General features: G+C 41.4%; 1 protein-coding gene across 1 annotated transcript in view; it reads right to left on the reverse strand.

Annotated features, from left to right (window-relative positions):
* LOC122084014 (calcium-transporting ATPase 3, endoplasmic reticulum-type) overlaps window positions 1–21,552 on the reverse strand; it is a 109,765-nt gene that overhangs the window by 5,688 nt on the left and 82,525 nt on the right. Inside the window, exons 25-29 of the mRNA XM_042651992.1 lie at window positions 14,419–14,469; window positions 14,196–14,327; window positions 6,502–6,603; window positions 1,579–1,633; window positions 1,207–1,292 (exon numbers count right to left, since the gene is read on the reverse strand). Of these exons, the coding sequence (XP_042507926.1) occupies window positions 1,207–1,292; window positions 1,579–1,633; window positions 6,502–6,603; window positions 14,196–14,327; window positions 14,419–14,469 (426 nt within the window). The remainder of the gene's footprint in view (window positions 1–1,206; window positions 1,293–1,578; window positions 1,634–6,501; window positions 6,604–14,195; window positions 14,328–14,418; window positions 14,470–21,552) is intronic.

The raw sequence follows: 21,552 nt of genomic DNA on the forward strand, positions 1-21,552 counted from the left end.
GCAAACGGGGTATCCAGGTCAGAAGAGGAAGTACAGACTACAAGTTGTGCAGAAGCTCACACAGGGAGGAGTACAAGTAGGGAACGAGGATATGGGGATTCAACGAGATAATACCCAGCCAAGGAGAGAATGGGGGATCTGTGGGGGACAGCAAAGGAAAGATCTCATGGTTGATAAGTGAGTTCTGTGGCCTTGTCCAGCACCTGCATGGCAGTGACAGGGGCTACATATTGTAACCAGCATAACAACACCCCCCCCCCCCCCAGTGTATTATTTAGAAGATGTGTATGTATGGGTGAGAAAGAAAGTAGAATAAGAAAGGGAAATGAGAAACATAATCGTTGTAGAAGAAACAAAGAAATAAGAGACCGGAGAGAAAATGAGTGCTTCATTGTAAATGGAAGAGAGAATTCTGTGCCCAAGGTTTGTCAGGCCTTATGAACAGTTCAGCCATGACCCCCAAACCATAAATTGATAATAGAAGGGGGGGAGGGGACCATATAATGGGGACGAAAGAGGGTGGAAGCAACAATTGTTGGCGATTTTGGTGTCTGATGCCTGACTTGTCAGCTGCCAGAGAGAGAAGCAACATCTCAAATATGATTTGGCAACCTGGCGGCCTGCTAGTGAAACAGGTATAGTAAAGAAGACAATCAGTCACAGGTAGATCATCTGCTCTAGTACCATGAAAGAAAATGGAATTTATAAATGTGTTCACTAATTGCAAAAATTTGATTACGTGGATGATTAAAAAGAAATCTAGGAATTGCCCAAAGACGGAAGGATTAACCCAAACAGGTTATACAAGGTAGCCATCAAGGAAAGATAAGATTGTTCTCAACTAAGTTAACACAAGATATGGAATAAGATATAGCATAAAATATGGTGTTCCTTTTAGGAGAAGGGATAAATCAAACCATTTCAAACAACTTTCTCCGAGCTTGTCACCTGTAGTGGTGAATTAACAGCAGATATGGCCCTAAAGAAAGTGTAATTGTGAATAAAGATTTATATTGCCCATAAATAGTCAGGTTAGGCCTGACTTAAGTATTTAAACAACAAAGACTTATTATAAACATCTGCTGTGTATATGCAACAAACCTGATTTTCCAGCACTAATATCTCATGATAAAATCAAACAATCAGTTTCACAGACCTTTTCTTTTCTAATTGCAAAGACAATTCCTCATAAATGTGGTATCTTACCAGTTCACTATATGACAGTTTAGGCCCGTTTTCAGAGTAAATAAACCACCATACGAAGCCAGCAATAGTTGCAAGACCAACATAAGCTGCAACAATCAAATAACCTGATCATACACTTTGACCATTATTTAATACCACCACAATATAAAAAAAATATAATGATATCGTTTTCATTAGAGCTTCAGTATGAAACTTCCACTGGAATTCCAGTTTCCTGCTCAAAGCAACATAAGATAGCAATTGGTTCACAACACTGCATGTTCACAACTCACAAGTGACAAAAAAGAATAGCATGGGAAACTCATTTAGAGACAGAATGACCGATTGTAGAAATACCGATGCAAAGAATGTGTAATGGTATGTGAAGCTTACCTCCAATCACCGAATAACGGAAAAATAACCACCCAGTGACAACAGCTTCACTAACCTGCAAGGTTTTTTTGAGAACAGAAAGTCAAAATTTAAGTGATAAGATAAACCAAATATCACTTGAAAGCTAATAGGTTTCCATATTTTCCATTCCATTGAATTTAGTGGTGCATACAAAAAAATATCTGCAATCAAATGAAACTATAATGTGATTTCAGTTTGTAGAATTAAATTCTATATGCTAATCTCAATTCCTTGTGTTCCTCTCCTTTTACTTTTTCTTTTCTTTTCGTCTTTGCACGGATCCATGTAGTTGACCCCGTTTAGTTGGTATAAGGCTGATGTTATTGTTGATGCTAATCTCAATTCCATCAACCTCAACACGGCCTAACTTTTGCAGACATGTCCTGTTCCACCATCCACCCTAAGGCCCAAATGGTCAAAGGCCAAGAAAAGTCTAGGGGTTTGGGCTTTCTAACCTGTTGTCAACTAGGTGTCTAGGAAACTGAAATAAAATATGATTATCAAAACCTCACCATATGTCTATACAGAAGTGCTTATATATTCTTACTTAAATAATTCTCTTTCGATAAGTCGTAATGTATTATTTGGAATAGAATGTAGAACACCAAAACTGTTGATACAGAAGGCCTCCCTAAGTCCTTATACAAGGCCTCAGCATAAAAAGCATGCAGAGAAGCTACACCAGTTGGGATGTATCTCAATAATAGACAAATGTACAAGAACTATACAACCCAAAGCTCAAAAGAAAGCTAGCTCCTATCCTTTAGCCAATTTCTATGCTGGCAAGAGTTCTCAGAAGTCCCTCTGTTCTTTCAGGTCAAATGCAGTACAAAACTGAAGCCAAGATAAGAGCTTGTGACCTCAATGACCGGCAGATCTGCTATTCCAGTCCCATATGAGCTCACAAATCCCAATTTTTTTTCCAGAACAACATTACAATATTGAAAATTTAAGATATTAAACAATGTTCTGAAACCAAGCCCAGCTATTTTGGGGACTGATCCAGCTTGACCAGTCAATAAATTTGCCCTGGTTATTAAAAACCCACTGAGTTAAGACCTGTGGAATCCTGCTAAGTGGGGGAGCTGATCCATCAATTTCAGGGACCAGGTCATGAGGTCCAAAGTTGCCCCAGCTCAATTGGGCAGAGAATCAGAACAGTGCCCTCCCTTCTCTCTATAAAATGTTTCTCCGAATACAGAAGAAATCAAAACGATTCTTTACTTCCTATTGGGATCTTGTCAAAGAGGATTTGATCAAGGCTATCAAAAGTTTCTTCTTCAACCCTGGCCAAATCAAAAGGATCAATCACACATTCCTCTGCCTCATTCCCAAGAAAGAGGGAGTTGACACTATGAATGATTTCAGACCAATCTCTGTGCAACCTCATCTTTAAGTTTATTGCCAAGATCCTTGCCAACAGGCTCAAATTTGCGGTTGAATCCCTCGTCAGTGACAACCAATCGACTTTTATACTGGGTAGGAGTATTGGGGACAACATCCTTCTTTGTCATGAGATTGTTAGAGGATTTGACAGGAAATCCCACTCTCCAGCAGTTCTCTTGAAGATTGACATCCACAAGGGTTTTGACTCCCTGGGATGGGATTCCATTCTTTCAAATCTGAGCAAGATGGGGTTCCCTCCTGTATTCACCAATTGGATTCACCAATGTATTGCCTCTCCTCGCTTCTCGGCCTTAGTGAATGGTAGCCCGGCCGGGTACTTCCCCTCCCCTGTGAGAATTTGCCAGTGATGCCCCTTGTCTCCTTATATTTTTTGCCTTGCTATGGATGTCCTTCCCAGATCTCTGCAAATTGCTACTGATCAACATCTCATCTCTGCTATCCCTAAGTGCAAAGCAACCAAGATCACCCACCTGGCTTTTGTTGACGATTTGATAATTTTCTCCAGGGCTGATGCATCTTCCTTAGAGTCTATTATGCATTGTCTGAATCAATTTGCCTCCATGTTGGGTCTTCACATCAACCCTAGAAAATCCCTTATCTTCTTGGCTAGAGTCTTTGACAATGATAAGGCTTTTTCCTGGAGTCTACTGGTTTTGCCCTAGGCTGGCTCCTTGTCAAGTACTTGGGTTTGCCCTTGATCCCTGCAAGGCTCACTGCCCATCACTGCACCCCAATGCTTGATCTCATTAGAAAGCGCCTCCAACTCTAGAAAGGAAAATTGTTTTCCTATGCAAGTCGTTTGGAGCTTATCAGGTCTGTTCTGCAAGCCTCTTACTGGTCTGGTATATATGGCCTGCCTAAATCCATCTCCTCAAAGCTAGAATCCATTTTTTGCTTCTTTCCTCTGGAAAGGAACTGAGTGCTCTAAATTCCTTAAACCGATCAGTTGGGCTTCTGTATGCCGCCCAAAATCTGAAGGAGTATTAGGTTTAAGACGTATAAAGGATGTTAACTCTGCAGGGATTCTTAAGCTTATATGGAATCCGGTTTCAAAAAAGAAGAGTATCTAGGTTCATTGGGCATACTCTAATACTCTCAAATCTAACACTTTCTGGTCGATGCGGATTCCCTCGGATGCTTCTTGGGTTTGGCGCAAAATGTTATCGCTTAGGTCCCTTGCCTCTGAAGCTCTCCTCTCAAATCGTGGATGGTTCCTCTACTCTTTTGTGGCTTGACTATTGGCATCCTATGGGAGCTCTTTCCCATATTCTTAGTGCCAGAACCAGATACAACTCCAGGTTGCCAAAGCATGCTTTTGTTGCAGATATTATATCCTTTGGTTCTTGGTCTCCTTCGGTTCCTAATGATTCCCAGCTTGCTGTGGTCTGGAATTCCTTGCTCGTCATCACTAGGACTTCTTGGAGGAATCAGGATTTCACTGTTTGGAATCCATCTAGTTCGGGTATTTTCAGTACCAAGTCTTTGGATGTTTATTTGAGCCCAAGGTTACTCCTCCCCATGGCATAAGCTCATTTGGTTCAAGCATCACATTCCTGGCCAAAGTTTCACGGCTTAGAGGATCTTAACAAATTGCTTGCCCCCTCCTTGTGCCATCTCTGCAGTGCCCTTCTTGAAGACATCGACCATCTCTTTTTTGATTGCTCAGTCTCTGTCTCTGTCTCCATTTGGAATTTGGTGTTGTCCAAATGCTGGCCTTCTAAAAGGCGCATCCTCCCCTTTCAAAGGAAGTGGATATGGGTGGATATGACGTTCCAAGGGAAGACCATACGTGATTTGGTGGGCAAACTTGCTTTCTGTGCAACTCTAAACCAAATTTGGATGGAAAGAAGACATAGGAAATGAACCTCCAACTCTAGGCCGCTTGGGAAGATTTGGAACTCCATCTTCTTTGATGCGAAGTTTAAGATTGCAAATGTTTCCGCCACATGTATTCCCTCTCCTAGAAATTGTCACATTGTAGCTTCCTGGGAGCTTCCCTAGCTCTGTCATCAGGACCACTTCTCTTTGAGGGTGGGTTTTGCTGATTCCCCACCCCCCCTTTTGGTGTTGTATGTCTTTTTTTCTTTCTTCTTGGTCAATGAATTTTTTATTCACCCAAAAAAAACCTGCTGATGGAACTTTGTCTCCCATTCCTGGAAGGGGGTAGACTTTGTGTTCATTCCTCCTTTTCAATGGCATGTCTTCAATTTGAAAAAATTTGCACTAATCTATGACGAAGTCTATAATGATTCATTACTGAGCACTTAAATATTTCAGGGCTTTGTGATAAAGCAGAACGTTGGCAGTGGAAATGAAGCAAAAGAACTATAGGTTGCCATTAGCATCACAATAAGCTTATCCATTTGCAACTGTAGCCACTAAAGCAGTAACGTGGATAACGCAATGTGATGGTATCAAAGATTTGGACACTTTTTTCTATACTCGAAGATAATATCTTGTTTGTCTGCATCTATCTCTAGATCACTATCTAACTTGCAAAACAATATTGATAATCTTTCATATCAAGGGAATAAAAGCAATGCACTTTTTGAGAATTGTGGATCCTGATCGTGACCTTTGCACTCATGGTATTCCTACCACTTGATTGGAATTTAAGTTCTAAATTCAACCATAGCCGAAACAGGAATATTTCAACGATTTCAATTTCAATTTGAGTGAAATAAACGGAAACCATTGTGTATGTCTACATGGCTTTGGTTGAATCCAGATACACATAAATCATTTGAGTTCAGTCCCAATACGAATTGAAACACTTCAAACAAATCATCAATTATTGAAATTGAAAGCCACTAATGCTACTTAAGTTTAACTTATTAAGTTGAACATTGACACACACTGAATTTTACAACTTTCCACGAGATGGTGTGTAATCAGTTTTAGGAGTGGTGTATAATTACCGTGAGCTTACAACCCATTTGGATAAGCAAGATATCATGCACCAAACTTCATTTGTTGCAATGTATAGGAAAAATGTTATAGCCAACAGAAAGAACATTTAATTCTGGAGAATTACCAAGCTCTGCTCTTTACTATGCTTGTCTGCAAGACCTTTTTCATTATGGCTTAGCTAACTGGTAGTCTGCCACTTTCCTCAGCAAATGCAGAGAAGGGAAATAGGAAGGTGGGGGTGGGGACTATGGCAGTTGATCATCCATGAGGAAAAAAAAAAAAAAAAAGAAGAAGAAGAAGAAGAAAAAAAGGAAAGGAATACAGGAAAATTATCCTTTAAAAGTTATTCAACCCCATGAGACGCATTTAGTCTCAATTCAAGAAACCCAAGAACCCTTCTGTACACAATGCATTGGAGGAACCTAACCATCACTATAATCTTCATTTAGATTCAGCTATTTCCTGATACCAAACATGAGAAATTTAATATTTTACCAAAATGCACTATTAGTAGGCACAAATCATATCAACTTATGGAAAAAGGGGAAGATAGAAAGAAAAATACAAGATATCATGAGTACATACCTTACGAGGTTTGGCCTTCATCACATCTGAATCTTGCTTATTGAAACCAATGGCAGTGGCAGGCAATCCATCAGTAACCAGATTGACCCAAAGTAGTTGCACCTGAAAAGTAAGTAGGTCAGACACTAAAGTATAATAGCACTCCTGATTCCAAGGCTTCAACGACTAGTACAGAGCATATAGTTCATTCCAGATTAATAGCAAAAGCGGTGTTCAAAATTAGCATCACTCATCCTCTCCCTTATATCTCACCAGAGAGATGAGGAAGTACCATTCTTCCTAGCATTACCCATCATAGTTGTCAAGGTGTCGCCTTAGCGTCTAGGCATCCTTTGTTGGAAGGGTGCCTCAGTCGCCTAGTCAATGCCTTGATGCTCGTTGTTTGATAACATGACAACTATGTTACCTATTGTTGAGTTTAGCGCTAAACCTATCAGGATTAGTGCTAATTACCATAACCGATAGGGGCATTTCTGTCCTCTCAATTCTGGTAATTATGTTAGGGTTCTTCCGTATGGTTTGGGGGTATTTTTGCACTTCTTTCAATTTGGGTTTTTTAATATATAAAATAGAGACTAACCTGCAATCAAACCATTCTGGACAGATCGCAGGTTACTCCTTTTGGGAGTCTTTCGGTCCTCTCTCTCTCTCTCTCTCTCTCTCTCTCTCTCTCTTTTTCTTCTTCTCTTCTTTTCTCTTATCTCTGGTTTGTTTACAGGTATCTGGGATTGTAACATGATATCAGAGCCTCTGTAATCAAATCAAGCTTTTCAAAACACTCCCTGCTGATCTCATTTTTGCGCTAAAATCTTCTGGTGTGCAGCCACTCATTGCTGCTTCTACTATGTATTAAATCACATGGAGTGATTTATTTGGTGTATGGATCGTGCTCTATTGGTACTATGCTGAAGATTTGAAGACCTTGGACCGCAGCCATCTCCTTTTTTATCGAATCAGGATCTCTTGGATGAAAGTCAGATATCTCCTTCTTTGACCTAATTAATTATTGCAAGGGCTCTAGTGCCATTCGCCATGGTTCAAGTGTGGTTTGCTGTTTTTTTTTGGTATTTCTACGACTATTTGTCTACTTTATTTTTGGTTCTCATGGCTGAGAGCAAGTCTATTACCTCTGTGACTACTGCATCTGCCTCTGACAATATCAATGTCCAAATTACTTCTATTAAGCTCAAGGGAAGCTTGAATTCTATTTTGGGCTCAATCTGTGAAGGTTTATCCTATGACCAAGGATGAACTTAACTATACTACTTCTAATTCTCCTTCACCATCTGATAAGGGTTATGATGAATGGATGAAGGAAAATACTTGGATTTTAATCTGGTTGTGGAATAGTATGGAACCAGATGTCGCTGCCAATGTCATGTTTCACTCTACTGCAAAGGGAGTATGAGACGATTTGAAGGAAACTTACTCTCAAGAAAAGAACATGACCCGCATCTATAATATTTATGAGAAGATGTTCTAGTTTCGCCAGTCTGACAGATCTCTTTCAAAGTATTATAGTACTTTCAAGGGAATGGTTGAAGAACTTAATGTTTTCCAGCCCTTGACCACAGACATTGACAAATTGAACGCTCAACGGAATGAGTTTTTTGTTTCTAAATTTTTTGTTGGTTTGAATAATGATTTGAAGGCAATGAATGGCCATTTACTTGTAGGCGATACTGTCCCTACTCTGAATGACACTTATTCGCGACTGCAGCATATCACTTCATCAACTAAATCTGATCAGTCTTCCAAAGACAATTCTGCCTTCCTTGCCAACCATGGACGTGGTCGCGGTCATGGGGGGGTCGTGGATCGACTGGTCGAGGTTCTAGCGGATAGCCTTCTGATCGTGCAGCCCGCCAGTGCACTTATTGTGGGAAGCCCAACCATACTATAGAGACTTGTTGAGCAAAGCATGGCAAGATAGAGTGGGCAACCCAGTTAGCCAATCATGTAGTGTCAGATGAGGGTACTGACACAGTGTCTTCCATTGATGCTAAACCAAGACCTTCAGGCGATTCATCTACTAGTCTCCGCGATGACATCAATCAGTTGTTCTGGCGCTTGCACACTCTCAAGGCATCCTCCAATACATCCAATGGTGGGTCTACATCCGCTGCCACCTTAGCTCATGTAGGTACCTCAGCCCTTCTTACCACCACTTCTATCATTTAGATCATTGATTCATGTGCCTCCGCTCATATGACTGGTAAGTCATCACTTTTTAAGAATTTTTCCTCTAGTACCAGTTCTACATCTGTTATTCTAGCCAACGGTGCTTCCATATCGATTCTAGGCCATGGTACTATCTCTCCTACCTCCTCTCTGAATTTACCTTATGTGTTACATGTTCCATAATTTCCATTAAGTCTTCTTTCTGTGAGCCAACTGACTAGTTCATTTAATTGCTCAGTAACATTTTTTCCCTCTTACTGTGTTTTTTAGGATCTTCACACGAAGAAAACGATTGGTGGAGGGTGTAAAAAGGATGGTTTATATTATCTTAACTGTGGCTCTCCTCCTTCTGCTGCTGCTACTGCTGTTGGGGATGTGACCCCTTTCTAATGGCACTGTCGTTTAGGACATTTATCTTTGTCTAGGTTGAAACTGTTATTTCCTAATTTTAAGTCTGTTCTTAGGTTAAAATGCGAGGTATGTGAGTTGGGGAAACATCATCGTGTGTCCTTCCCATCTTGCTTTATGTCTCGTAGTCTGTCTTTATTTTCTTTAGTCCATTCTGATGTATGGGGTCCTTGCAGCATTAGTAATAAATTTGGTTTCTCTATTTTGTGACTTTTGTGGATGATCATTCTCGCCTTACATGGCTTTACATGTTAAATGACAGACTTGAATTTTTATCTCTATTTCAAAAATTCTATAATGAAATAAAAACTCAGTTTGGTATTTTAATTAAGATTTTTCATTCTGATAATGCTCTAGAATATGCTCAAAGTGGTATTTCTGATTTTTGTGCCAACCGTGGGATGATACACCAAACTAGTTGCGCCTATACCCCCATAGCAAAATGGGGTAGCAGAGCACAAGAACCGGCATTTTCTCGAGGTCGCTCGAGCTATTATGATTCATATGCATGTCCCCAAGCATTTTTGGTGTGATGGGGTTTTGACTGCATGTCACTTGATTAATCGTATGACATCTTCAGTTCTCTAAGAAAGGTCTCATTTTTCTATTATATTCCCTACTTTGCCAAGTTTTCCTGTTCCTCCCCGAGTCTTTGGGTGTGTGCTTTGTTCATAATTTGCATGTGCAATTAGATAAACTATCTCCTAGGTCTACTAAGTGCATTTTTTTGGGTTATTCACGTACTCAAAAAGGGTACAAGTGCTATGACCTTATTACTCACAGGAACTTTGTTAGTGCCGATATGACCTTTGAGGGCACATCATTTTTTTCTCCTCAGGTGTCCTAGTCTGGTACGGAGTGGTCTTCTCCATCTCCCACACCTATTCCCTCTCTCATACCCTTCCTTGATGTTCCTAGTACCAGTGACTCACCTCCCCTACAGGTTTATTAGTGCAGGAAGAAGGTTGGACTACTAAGTGGAGAAACCAATACTTCAACTGATTCACATCCTCCTCTGCCGCCTTCCTCTGGTGAAGCTCCTCTTCCTTCTCCGCTTGATGACTTACCAATTGCTCAAAGGAAAGGTACACATTCTTGCACTAAAAAATCTATGATTGTGTATCCTATTGATAACTTTGTTTCATTGTCTCATCTTCCTTCTGCCATTCATGGTCTTGCCATGTCTCTTTCTACTAATCCTATTCCCCGCACCCATATTGATGCCCTAAGTATTTCTAGATAGAAAGCTGCCATGGATGTAGAAATGGATGCTCAGTTAAGTCGTGGTACCTGGAGTCTGGTAGATTTACCTCCTGGCAAGGATTTGGTGAGGTGTCACTGTGTGTACACTGTTAAGTACCTCTCTGATGGCTCTGTTGAGCGGTTGAAAGCCCGTCTGGTTGCCAAGAGGTATACTCAGACATATGAAGTTGATTATTTTGAGACCTCCCAGGTTGCTATACTGAACTCTGTTCTACTTATTTCTCTTGCTATCAACTTTGATTGGCCCCTGCTTCAGTTGGACATCAAGAATGCCTTCTTGTATGTTGATCTACAGGAAGAGGTGTATATGGAGCAACCTCCTGGTAATGTTGCTCAGGGGAAGAATAAAGGTCGTGTGTGTCACTTACACAAGGCTATCTATGGACTTAAACAGGCCCCTCGGGCATGGTTTGACAAGTTCAGTGGTACCATAGTTACTTGTGGATTTTCTCAATGTTATTCTGATCATTCTATCTTTGTTCCTCGCAGAGGTGATAAACTGGTTGTCTTGGGAGTTTATGTTGATGATATTCTTATTGGTAATGATGAGGCAGGAAATTCTGAAGTGAAAGCTTATCTATAGCAACACTTTCAGACTAAGGACTTGGGCCAACTTCACTATTTTCTTAGGATTGAGGTGATTCGATGCAAGAAAGGGATCAGTTTGTCTCAAAGGAAATATGTGTTGGATCTTTTATTTGATATTGGTATGCTTGCATCTAGACCTGTTGATATCCCTATGGATCCTCACCAAAAGTTTGGTGTTAATGATGGCGAACCTCTCCAGGATGTGCATCAGTACAGGAGTTTAATTGGCAAATTAATTTATCTTACTGTGACTCGTCCTGACATCTCCTATGCTGTTGGAGTCCTCAGTCAGTTCATGCAGTCTTCTCAGAAAACTCACTGGGATGCTGTTGTCCGTGATCTTCGCTACCTAAAGGGTGCTACTGGAAAAGGGCTGATCTATCTTCCGAATCGGCATATGGAACTAGTTGGCTATTTTGATGCGGATTGGGCCAGCTCTGCTAGTGATCGGAGATCTACTACGGGTTATTATACATTTGTTGGAGGTAATCTGGTTACATGGTGTAGCAAGAAGAAGACTACCATTGCCCGATCTAGCGCCGAAGCAGAAAACAGAGCTATGGCTCATACCATTGTTGAGTTGATGTGGCTTCCGGTCTTTACTCTTGGAGTTGGGATTTCCAGTGACCATTGACCAAGCTTATGAAGATGTATTGTGACAACCAAGTTGCGGTGTACATTGCTAGTAATCCGGTCTTCCACGAGAGGACCAAGCACATTGAGGTGGATTGTCACTTCATTCGTGATGCAGTTCTGAAGAAGTTGGTCGAGACCCCCTTTATTCCTTCATCTGATCAGTTGGCTGACATGTTTACCAAGTCTCTTTTTGCTCCTAGTTTTCGTAATGGTTGTACCAAGCTAAGCATGGGTGATGTGTATGCTCCAGCTTGAGGGGGAGTGTTGAGTTTAGCGCTAAACCTATCAGGATTAGCGCTAATTACCATAACCGATAGGGGCATTTCTGTCCTATCGATTCTGGATATTATGTTAGGGTTCTGCCATATGGTTTGGCAGTATTTATGTACTTCTTTTAATTTGGGTTTTTTAATATATAAAATAGAGACTAACCTGCGATTAAACCATTCTGGACAGATCGCAGGTTACTCCTTTTGGGAGTCTTTCGGTCCTTTCTCTGTCTTTCTCTTTTCTCTTCTTTTCTTCTTTTTTGTTTTTTCTAGTTTGTTTACAGGTATCTAGGATTGTAACACCCACAAATTTTCATGCTCCAGAAAAACGTCCCAAGAATTTTTGTGTTGCCAGAATATGCCCATTGGTGAAACTTAGGTGGGCTGCGTTGGGGATACACCCACACTCCTAAATTGGTTTTGATGGTAACAAACAAATGACGGAAGTTGACAGTGTGTTTGTCTAGCAGTGTGTGATTTAGTTGTGATAACCGGAGAGCAAAGATAGAATGAAGTTGCTAAGGAGATCGCACTGTTGTTACTTACACTTGCACTGTACTTGATATTTATAAAATTCATTGCATAACGGTCATACGTGTCCTATGATTTAAAGGACCGTAGGAGGCACCCCAATACTCATCATAATGGCCCGTGAACATTGGAAATTAATAAGGTAAAATGTAAAAGTAGACTTAGTAAATATGTAGATATAATTAAAGATATGTATGATGACATGGTGACTAGTGTGAGAACCATGAGAGGGCGAACCGGTCGACCGGTTCACATCACCTACAGCAGGTCTGTAAACAGAGCCCAACCGGATCCAACCAGTAGTCTACTGGCCGACCAGAAGTCCACTGGACGCAGCATCTGGTTGACTGATGCCCAGATGCTGCGTCCGGTTGGCCAAGAAAGCCCTATAACAGCTAGTTCAATGACTATTCTCCAATGGCAATAAATTACAGGTGGACTGGTACAACTAAAATTTGTCCGTTAGAGCTTAAATCAGACACCTTAATTAGCACCCTAATCTTGCCAATAAATACCATTACCATGCTTCATTGATTACACACAACTACTTTCTTTTACGCATATTAAGAACTCGAGCAGTCTTTCTACAAGGCTTCTCCACTATTCTATTTTTCAAGTAAAGCTTCAAGGAGATTAAAGATGCAATGTTTTCATTATCATATCATATTTGCACTCATCACATAGGTAACATCTTACCTTTAATCTTTCAATTATACTTTTTTATTTGCACAGGATTTATTGGAACTCTAGTGTTGGGCTTTGTACACATTGGTTTAGATTGTACTTAAACAAGTGTGCAAGACTCTCTTATCCTCTACCCGTTTGTATGGATCCTCTTATCCTTTAAAGATTTGCAATGGTTGATTTTCCCCACGTACTGTACAGAAAGGGAAAAACCAGTGGAAATCTCGTAAGGAGGTCTTGAGGGGAGTAGACGTAGACTCTATCAAATCGAAATGCGTCTCATTGTGTGAATATTATTTAATTTGTAATGCTATTCAATTATTCCACATCATTTCATACAATCGGATAATGAATTTTAAAAAGATGCAATACCACTAGAGATAACCTATCCACCCACTCCCCCCCTCTAGGTTATCCAACAGGCTGGTTTGGTTCTTGAAAATTAAGGTCCAGCACAAAGTCATTTATCCTCATCGACATCCAACCCAGGCCTGGCCCTAAAAAAATTCAACAAAAAGGGGGAAACGATACAATAGCACAAGTATATCCAGGAATAGGGAAAGTATTACAAAAAATAAAGTGATTGATGAGCACAACTATTTTCCTGATAAAACATTTGAAATGATAGAAGACACCAGCTATTGCTCGTTGAATCAGGTCGAGAGGTTGCTCACTACTGCTATTGTGTACCACAGGTGTTTTTCTCTCTCTTAATGTGTGTGTGGTGGCAGGGGAGGGGGGACAAACTCTCCGTGAAGCAGGGGTAAAGCTGCATACATTATGACTTCCTAGACCCCGTAATGGCGGGGGCCTCGTGCACTAGGTGCACCCTTTGAATCTTTTTTTTTTTTTTCATACTACGTGGATGTGCCACGGTGTTTCATATAATTTTAAAAGTAAAAACTACTAGTTAATGATGTATGTAATTCATGAATATCTATTCACAGGGAATGCTCAAGGCTCTAAAATCATTTTGGGTGCAATAAAAATGGTAATGAATATAGAAAAGGCTAGAAATATGGGAAACCTATAAGATGTTGAAGGTTTAAGAAACGTCCCATCGAGTTATCTAATAAGGACCTGCCATAACCAGTTGCTTACGCAGAATATGATACTTGAATCAAACGAACTTACAGGAACAAGAGTATCAGGTATTCCAAGCACAGCTGCCACAAAAATACAAACTACTTCACCAATGTTTGAAGAGATCATGTATCTGATGAACTGTCTTGTGTTATTGTATATCGCCCTTCCCTCTGCAACGGCCTGTTATGAGCCACAACTGATTAGTAAAAGATGCCTCTAATTCCCCCCCCCCTCCCCAAAAAAAACTAAGAAAGACTGCAAAAGTTCATACCGCAACAATTGATGCAAAGTTGTCATCAGCCAACACCATGTCCGAAGCACTCTGAAAATTCAAAAACAAAAAAAGCATTAACTAAGATTACCTCAAAGAATGAAGGCAGAAACCAAGGAAACATCTCTTCCATTATGTATAAAATTCTTACGAGTTGCAAGCAATATTATTTACCTAAAATGAGAAAAAAGAGATCATACCTGTATATTCAGTCATACCAATTCAAGGATGAGTTATTTGCCAAAAGTAGACTTCCACATGGACGAAGAAAGAACAATAAAGTACTAGGAGACATGCTAAACATAAATCCATAAGATCAATAGATCCTATTGCCTACAACGCTTGCAATTTTAGGACAAAAAACAGCAGGTAGTAATGTAGGAGTAGATTATAAGAAACTAATCCCCATAATTTATGAACCACAAACAAGACAAATAGGGCCAGGAAACAAGGGAATAAGACCATCAAATAAGCCCCAAAGGATACAATAGCAATGCAGGAGCAAAAACCAGCCCAAAACCTAACCTGATAGCAGAGAGAGGTGCGGTCAGATCTGTAGGACTCCAATTGAGCTGCACTCTTGGGCGTAGGTAGCCCCTTAGGAGTGTACAAAAACTTAAAAAAATTGAGAGACCTTTGACGGACGGTTGATGAGACATTTACCTTATTGATTTTCAGACCTAGGAGAGAGAATTTGAAGATTTCTGCAAGAACAGCAACTGGGTGATTTGAACAGCTTCAAGAAGAGGATTGAGGAATCTTATTGTGCCTTCTAACAACCCTCAACAGTAGCTCCTTGATCAGATTCATAATAAAGAAGAAGAAGAGAGATCGCATAAAGAAGGGGGGGGGGGAAGAAGAATCACACAGCCCTCAGGCTTTCAAACATTCAAACTCAATTCATCTTTTTTCAAATCTGTCTTTATGAGTACATAGGCTCCTCTATTTAAAGAGGGCAGGAGCTAGTTTCCAAATAGGACTCGACACTCCTAGCAGGACTTGGACTCATAATAGAACTAGGACTATAACTCCAACATGGAGTGGGTAACTAACTTAAATTGACTAATAACTGCAATAACAAAGGAAATAGACTCAAAACATGACTCTAACTAAACTAATGAAGTAAATCCCATTTTCCTACTTGCTACCCATATTTTAGGTCCATTAAAGTGGCCCATTACAAAGAAAACCCATGTGATCAAAGGCCCAACACATACATAACCCAACCCAAGGCTTATTTGTAATAAAATAAGCCCATTAAGTGACTTATCTACATCAGGTAGCAAGGGTCAATCAATTAGTATGGCCCATACATCATAGCCGGTTTAACAATCGTATAAGACTTCCTTTATGCTTTAAAGTAATACCTCAGTCACACAACACCCTAGACACAACTCTCCACTCCATCCATCCCGCTTTAATCCTTTGAGAAACATCATCCCCTGTCACCTTTTTCACTTATGATTAACCTCATATACCTAAAATGATCACTTTGCGGTACCTTTGTCTCTTTAATCTTCACCATTTATCATTATCCATTGTAGTGTGACTAAAGTTACACATCATATACTCCGTCTTTGTTTTACTTATCTTAAAACCTCTAAATTCTAAGTAGATCTCCATAGCTCCAGCTTAACGTGAATCCTCCATATCTCTCATCCACTAGAACACTATCATCAACAAAAAGCATTTCCTTTATATTAACCAATAGCCAACTCAATTTAGGAAACATAATAAAAGTGCAACAACTACCTTAGTCTAATTATAATAGGAAATAACAAAAGAAAAATAACAAGCTAATATAACAACTCAACAACTAAGCATCATCCCACAGTGCACGACTCCATGGAGCACCCATGGAACCTATCCCACAATACACACTTTAACAATTCCCCTCAAGTTGGAGCATATATATATATATATATATATGTATGTATATATCAAAAGGCTGTAGGCCTGTAGCAGAAATAGATATTAACAGTAGAACCAATCTTAAACATATATAGCAGTCATAAATGTCAGTGAGCACAGAGAAAACTTTATTCGGATAGCAATACAAACTTAAGCACACCAATCATCAATAACAATTGTAAAGAAAAATATTAATGTTGAATAAATCCAGACAGTAATGAACAAATTGTTCGCTACCATTCACCTAAAATCTCAAGCTGTTAGGGAAGGGTAGCATCAACAACCCCCCACACGTGCGGGCTAAGATCCCATAGTCCTTGCACGTGGAGCTCATGTGTCATTTCCCTCGCGCGGCACAGAAAAAATGCTGCGAAAACTCTTCCGATTCACTTCCTAGGAGTCAAACACTTGACCTCCCTGCTTTGATATCATGCACACTACCATTTTAATTAAAAGCTTGGACTTTTAGGGAAGGACAAAGGAAATATATACGTGAATATAAATAAGCGACAAAGAATACCAACCATAATCCAAAATATCATAGTAGCAACATCAACAACAACGCCATAAGACCTTCTCAAGGAAGGCAAGTAATAATCTTCACAAGCAGACGAGCTTTATAGGTAACACATGCACCTCCTGCTCTGACCCTATAACTTGACCCATGCTTCTTCCCCTTTAGCCCCTTCTCCCCCTAACCTCCACCCATGGAATTCTGTTGTTACCTCCTTAATGTAAGATTGGGTCACAAGTGATCCAATCCCAAGTAAGATCTTAGTAAATTCAATAAAAATCATATAGTATGACAGATAGTATGAACATAACAGAAATAAGAGAATGAAGGGAAGAATGGGAGTAGGGGAATAGGTTGGGTCGAGCATCTCACCCAAGCTTTCTCTCACAACACTGCATCTCACAATTTTTCAGTACAAAGCTTTCTTTTTTTCATTCAATCAAATTCGTGTTCAATGTTATAGCACCCTTACAAACTTATATAGAAACTCAAAACTGACTCAAACACTAAAAAGGAAAGGCCTAACCCAATCCTTAACTAATTGGGAAACCTAAACTGACTAGAAAACTGAAATAATAAAGGAAAAAGACTCAAAATAGGACTCTAACTAAACTAATGAATTAAATCTCGTTTTCCTACTTTTTGCTCATATTTTAGGCCCATTAAAGTGGCCAACTACAAATAAAACCCATGAGATCAAAGGCCCAACACATACATAACCCAACCCAAGGCTTGTTTCCAATAAAATAAACCCATTAAATGACTTATTTGCATCACTCTTCCCATCCTCCCACAACCGGCCATACCCTTTTCTTTCTCCCTCCTTTCTCCAGCAACTCCATCCCTGTTGGGCTCTGCACGCCTAGCCTTCTTGAACCCGAGATCCTCAAATGGAAGAACTGCATTATTGGCTCCTTTCTGGGCAGTCACCCCCCTTCTCCGTTGTCAAGACCTCATCCTTGATCAATGGAGGCCTTCGGGATCCCACTCCACCTTCATGCTTGATAACGGAACATTCATTTTATATTTCTCTACTATTGTGGACAAATCTGCTGCCCTCAACGGTGGCCCCTGGTATGTGGGTAAAAAACACATATGAGTTTACCTCCAACCGTTCTGAACTCACCTCCATCCCTCTCTGGGTTATCTTTCCCAATCTGCCATTGCATTTCTAATGTGCTAAGGGTTTCAGCCTCATCGGCTCCATCATCGGAAACCTTCTTTACTCCGATAAGAGAATGAAGACCATGGATAAACTCTCCTTAGCTAGAATTTGCATTGAAGTCAAGGCCAATCAGGTCCTCCAATCCACAGTCACTATTCTGGATGGTGAGGGACACTTCTTCGATCAAGAGGTCAAGTTCGACCGGATACCGCCTCTCTATACTTGTTACAAAAGCTTCAATCACTCCACTGCCCTCTATGTAAAAATATGGTTGCTCCTTCTGAAGACCATACTAGGAAATCTCGTACGAAGTCTCCTGTTACTGACCGAAATAATATGGCCCCTAGTCAGGACCAACATCCTTGAAGGTGTGCCCGAAATCACAAACTAGAGGCGGTGTCCCTCGCTGAGAACCACTCCGTTGAAGATTCTAGTCCTGTGACCATCGGTTTGATTTTAAGATCCATTACCCGACGGTCAAAACAAATTCTTGCTTCTTGCCTGCTCTGTCTCTGATGATGGCGACAAGACCCTGTCACCTCAAACCTTGGCTCCTGTTTCCTTATGCACTGCTCCTGTCTCGGCTCCCTTTAAAACTCTGTACCTTCCTTCTTTGGTCGACGGCTGCATGCCTATTGTTGTTGTCCAGGCTGGAAGCTACAACCCTCTTGATTCGATCCCCCCTACCATTTCCTCTGGCACCTTGCTCCCTCCCCTGCTCCCTCTCCTTGCTACGACCTTTTTATCCTCTACTCCCTCCTTATCCTCCTCCAACGAAAATCAGACCCACCTAAACCAGCAAACCTCCTATCCCTCCCACCCGATTCAGTCCGACCCTCTCCCCCCCCCCCCCCCGCAATCAATTCATTCTGGTCCAACTCCTCTCAACCTTCTCTAAGTTCCCTTCGAACCACCCTCTCCACCCGAATAACCTTTACAACCCATCCCTATATCCAAACCCTCCCTTAGGCACCCCACCATGCTCGACCCATCCATCACCCCTTACCTGGCCACCACACCTAACAACCTTAACCCATTTTCTCCTCCTTCCTCGCCCGACGTCACTCTTAGGCCTTCCCTGGTTCACACTACCTCCACCACCCCCTCCTCTAATCGTCGCTTCTTCCTACCCAGTTACAGGCCCTTTGGATGCTCCTGCACCCCCTGCTAAAGATTCCCATACTGTTATTGCCCCCATGGTATTACCTGTTGTTACTCCCCTCGCTGCCCTCAAGGATTAAAGTATCGGTATCGGTCGCCATATCAGTTGGCCAAAATTAAAATACGTATCGGAGGGTATCGTATCGTATCGGAGATACGCTAAAGATAGCCACATAAATGGATAGGAAACACTTTTTTATACACTTTTACAAAAAAAATTGTTAAAAAAAGCTATTGATAACATATATTATGCATAAACACTAAATTGAGGGTATCGCACTAAGAATTTAAGGTTTATAGTTGTCCCATAAATATAAATCCTTATTCCCAACCTTAATTTCTACTTTAGTTAGAGAGAAATATGGCTAACAGCAGCTTTGGAACAAAAACCCCTAAAAAATTCTTGTTTTCTGAAAAATGACCTAACTTGGCCATTATATGACCATAGTGCACTGTATCGGTACATATCGGTATGTATTATACCATATAGGTATGTATCGACCGATATATATCGATACGCATAGGTAATGCATCGACCGATACGTATTGATACAGACTGAAACGTACGTATCATATCATATCGTATCGGTGTGTATCGGTATGTATCGTAGGACACATAACGACACGAAAGGGTTTTAAAAATTTCATGTATCGTATCGGTAAGGGATACAGTACGATACGTACCAATACTTAAAACCTTGGTTGCCCTGGCCTCGGAAGGCCCCCGCTACTGCTCTCTGGTCTGTGCAGGCCACACCTGCACCTTCGCTAGCTCCTCCTATGCTAGCTCCTGTCTTCGTTCCTTTGGATATCCATAATCCTGCTCCTGAAGCTGCACTCCAAGATGCTTTGGCCTTGAAAGGCCCTGTAGCTGCTCTTTGTTCTGCGCAGGCCCCTCTTGAACACCCTCTATTGGCTCCTGCCATTGACTTCTAGTAGGACCCCTGAGCCCCCCCTTTCGATGCTGGCTCTCTGCCCCACAGTGACGCTCTTGGCGCCTTAGAAGGCTCTTCTTTACATCTTTGGTCCACGCAGGCCCTTCCTGTGTCCACTTCAGTTGATTGCACCCTCCTCGACACTGCGAGTCCCTTGTCAGCTACCCTTAATAACAACCATGCCCCCATTGCCTTTGGATCCCACCCTTTCGGTGTTCCCGTAGGCCCAGTATGCCCCACCTCTGATGTTTGCCCCCTGCCACCCTAGGGGCAGCCCCTGACTTCTCCCCTCCCTCCCCCTGGGTGTCCCCATCCATCGGTTCTAGCCCCAAGCCATCAAGGAAAAAGGCTATTACCCCTGCTATTAGGTCATCCACCAGATTCAAGACTTTGCCTTCTACCCATGCTTTTATCATTGAGTACCCCCGAAAGACCTCCCCTCAAGTCTGGTCCTTCCCATCCGAAGCCCCTACCTAGCTCCCAGGAGCTTTCCTTGCCTGTCCCCCCTAAATGATCCCTTGGACCATCAGGAATGTTCGAGGCCTTAACTCCTCCTCTAAGCAAGCTGAAATTAGATCCCGTATCCGTTCCTCCCGCACTAACCTGTGCTGCCTTCTTGAAACTAGAGTTCTCGAGGCAAATGCCTCCAGAATTGTTTCCTCAATTGCTCCACCATCTAGGCCCATCCTTTTAAATTATCTCCACAACCCTAATGGTAGAATTTTGATCCTCTGGAATCTCTCCTCCCTCCATATCTCTGCCATCTCCTCTTCTGCGCAAGCCATTCATTTCTCCATCTCCCACCCTTCAAGCTCCCGCATCTGTTTTCTCTCCGCTATCTATGCTCACAACCTTGCCTCACAAAGGCTCCCTCTTTGGTCGGAGCTGCAGTCCTATGCCCCCTCTTGGGGATTGATTTCAATGTTATCCGTTTTAGCCATGAGAGAAAAACATGGGGATAACCCCATTGATCCCCAGTCTGTGGACTCCATCAATGATTGCATTGATGACCTTAGTCTCACCGATCTTAGATGTTCGGGTGTCAAATTCTCTTGGCATAACAGAAGATCTAGCAATCTTCATATGGCTTGCAAGCTTAACAGAGCCCTCGTCAACGAGGCTTGGCTGGACTCCTTCCCCTCTTCCTATGTCTGTTTTGACCTCCATGAAATCTTTAACCATAGCCCCATCTCCATCCATGTCCTCCCCTTCTTATCTTTCGGCCCCAAGCCCTTCAAGTTCTTCGACATGTGGGCTCTTCATCAGGATCTCCTCTCCATTGCCCGCGATGCTTGGTGCATTCATGTGCACCAATCCTCCTCTCCCCTCATGTCTTCACCAAAAAGCTTAAGAATGTCAAAGTTACCCTCAAACTCTGGAATTCTTCCTCCTTTGGCAACATTTCCTCCCGTGTCTCCTCTTGTTGAGACAAACTCCACTCTATTCAA

The sequence above is a fragment of the Macadamia integrifolia genome, chromosome 7 (genome assembly GCF_013358625.1).
Source record: "Macadamia integrifolia cultivar HAES 741 chromosome 7, SCU_Mint_v3, whole genome shotgun sequence".
Taxonomy (NCBI): Eukaryota; Viridiplantae; Streptophyta; class Magnoliopsida; order Proteales; family Proteaceae; genus Macadamia; species Macadamia integrifolia.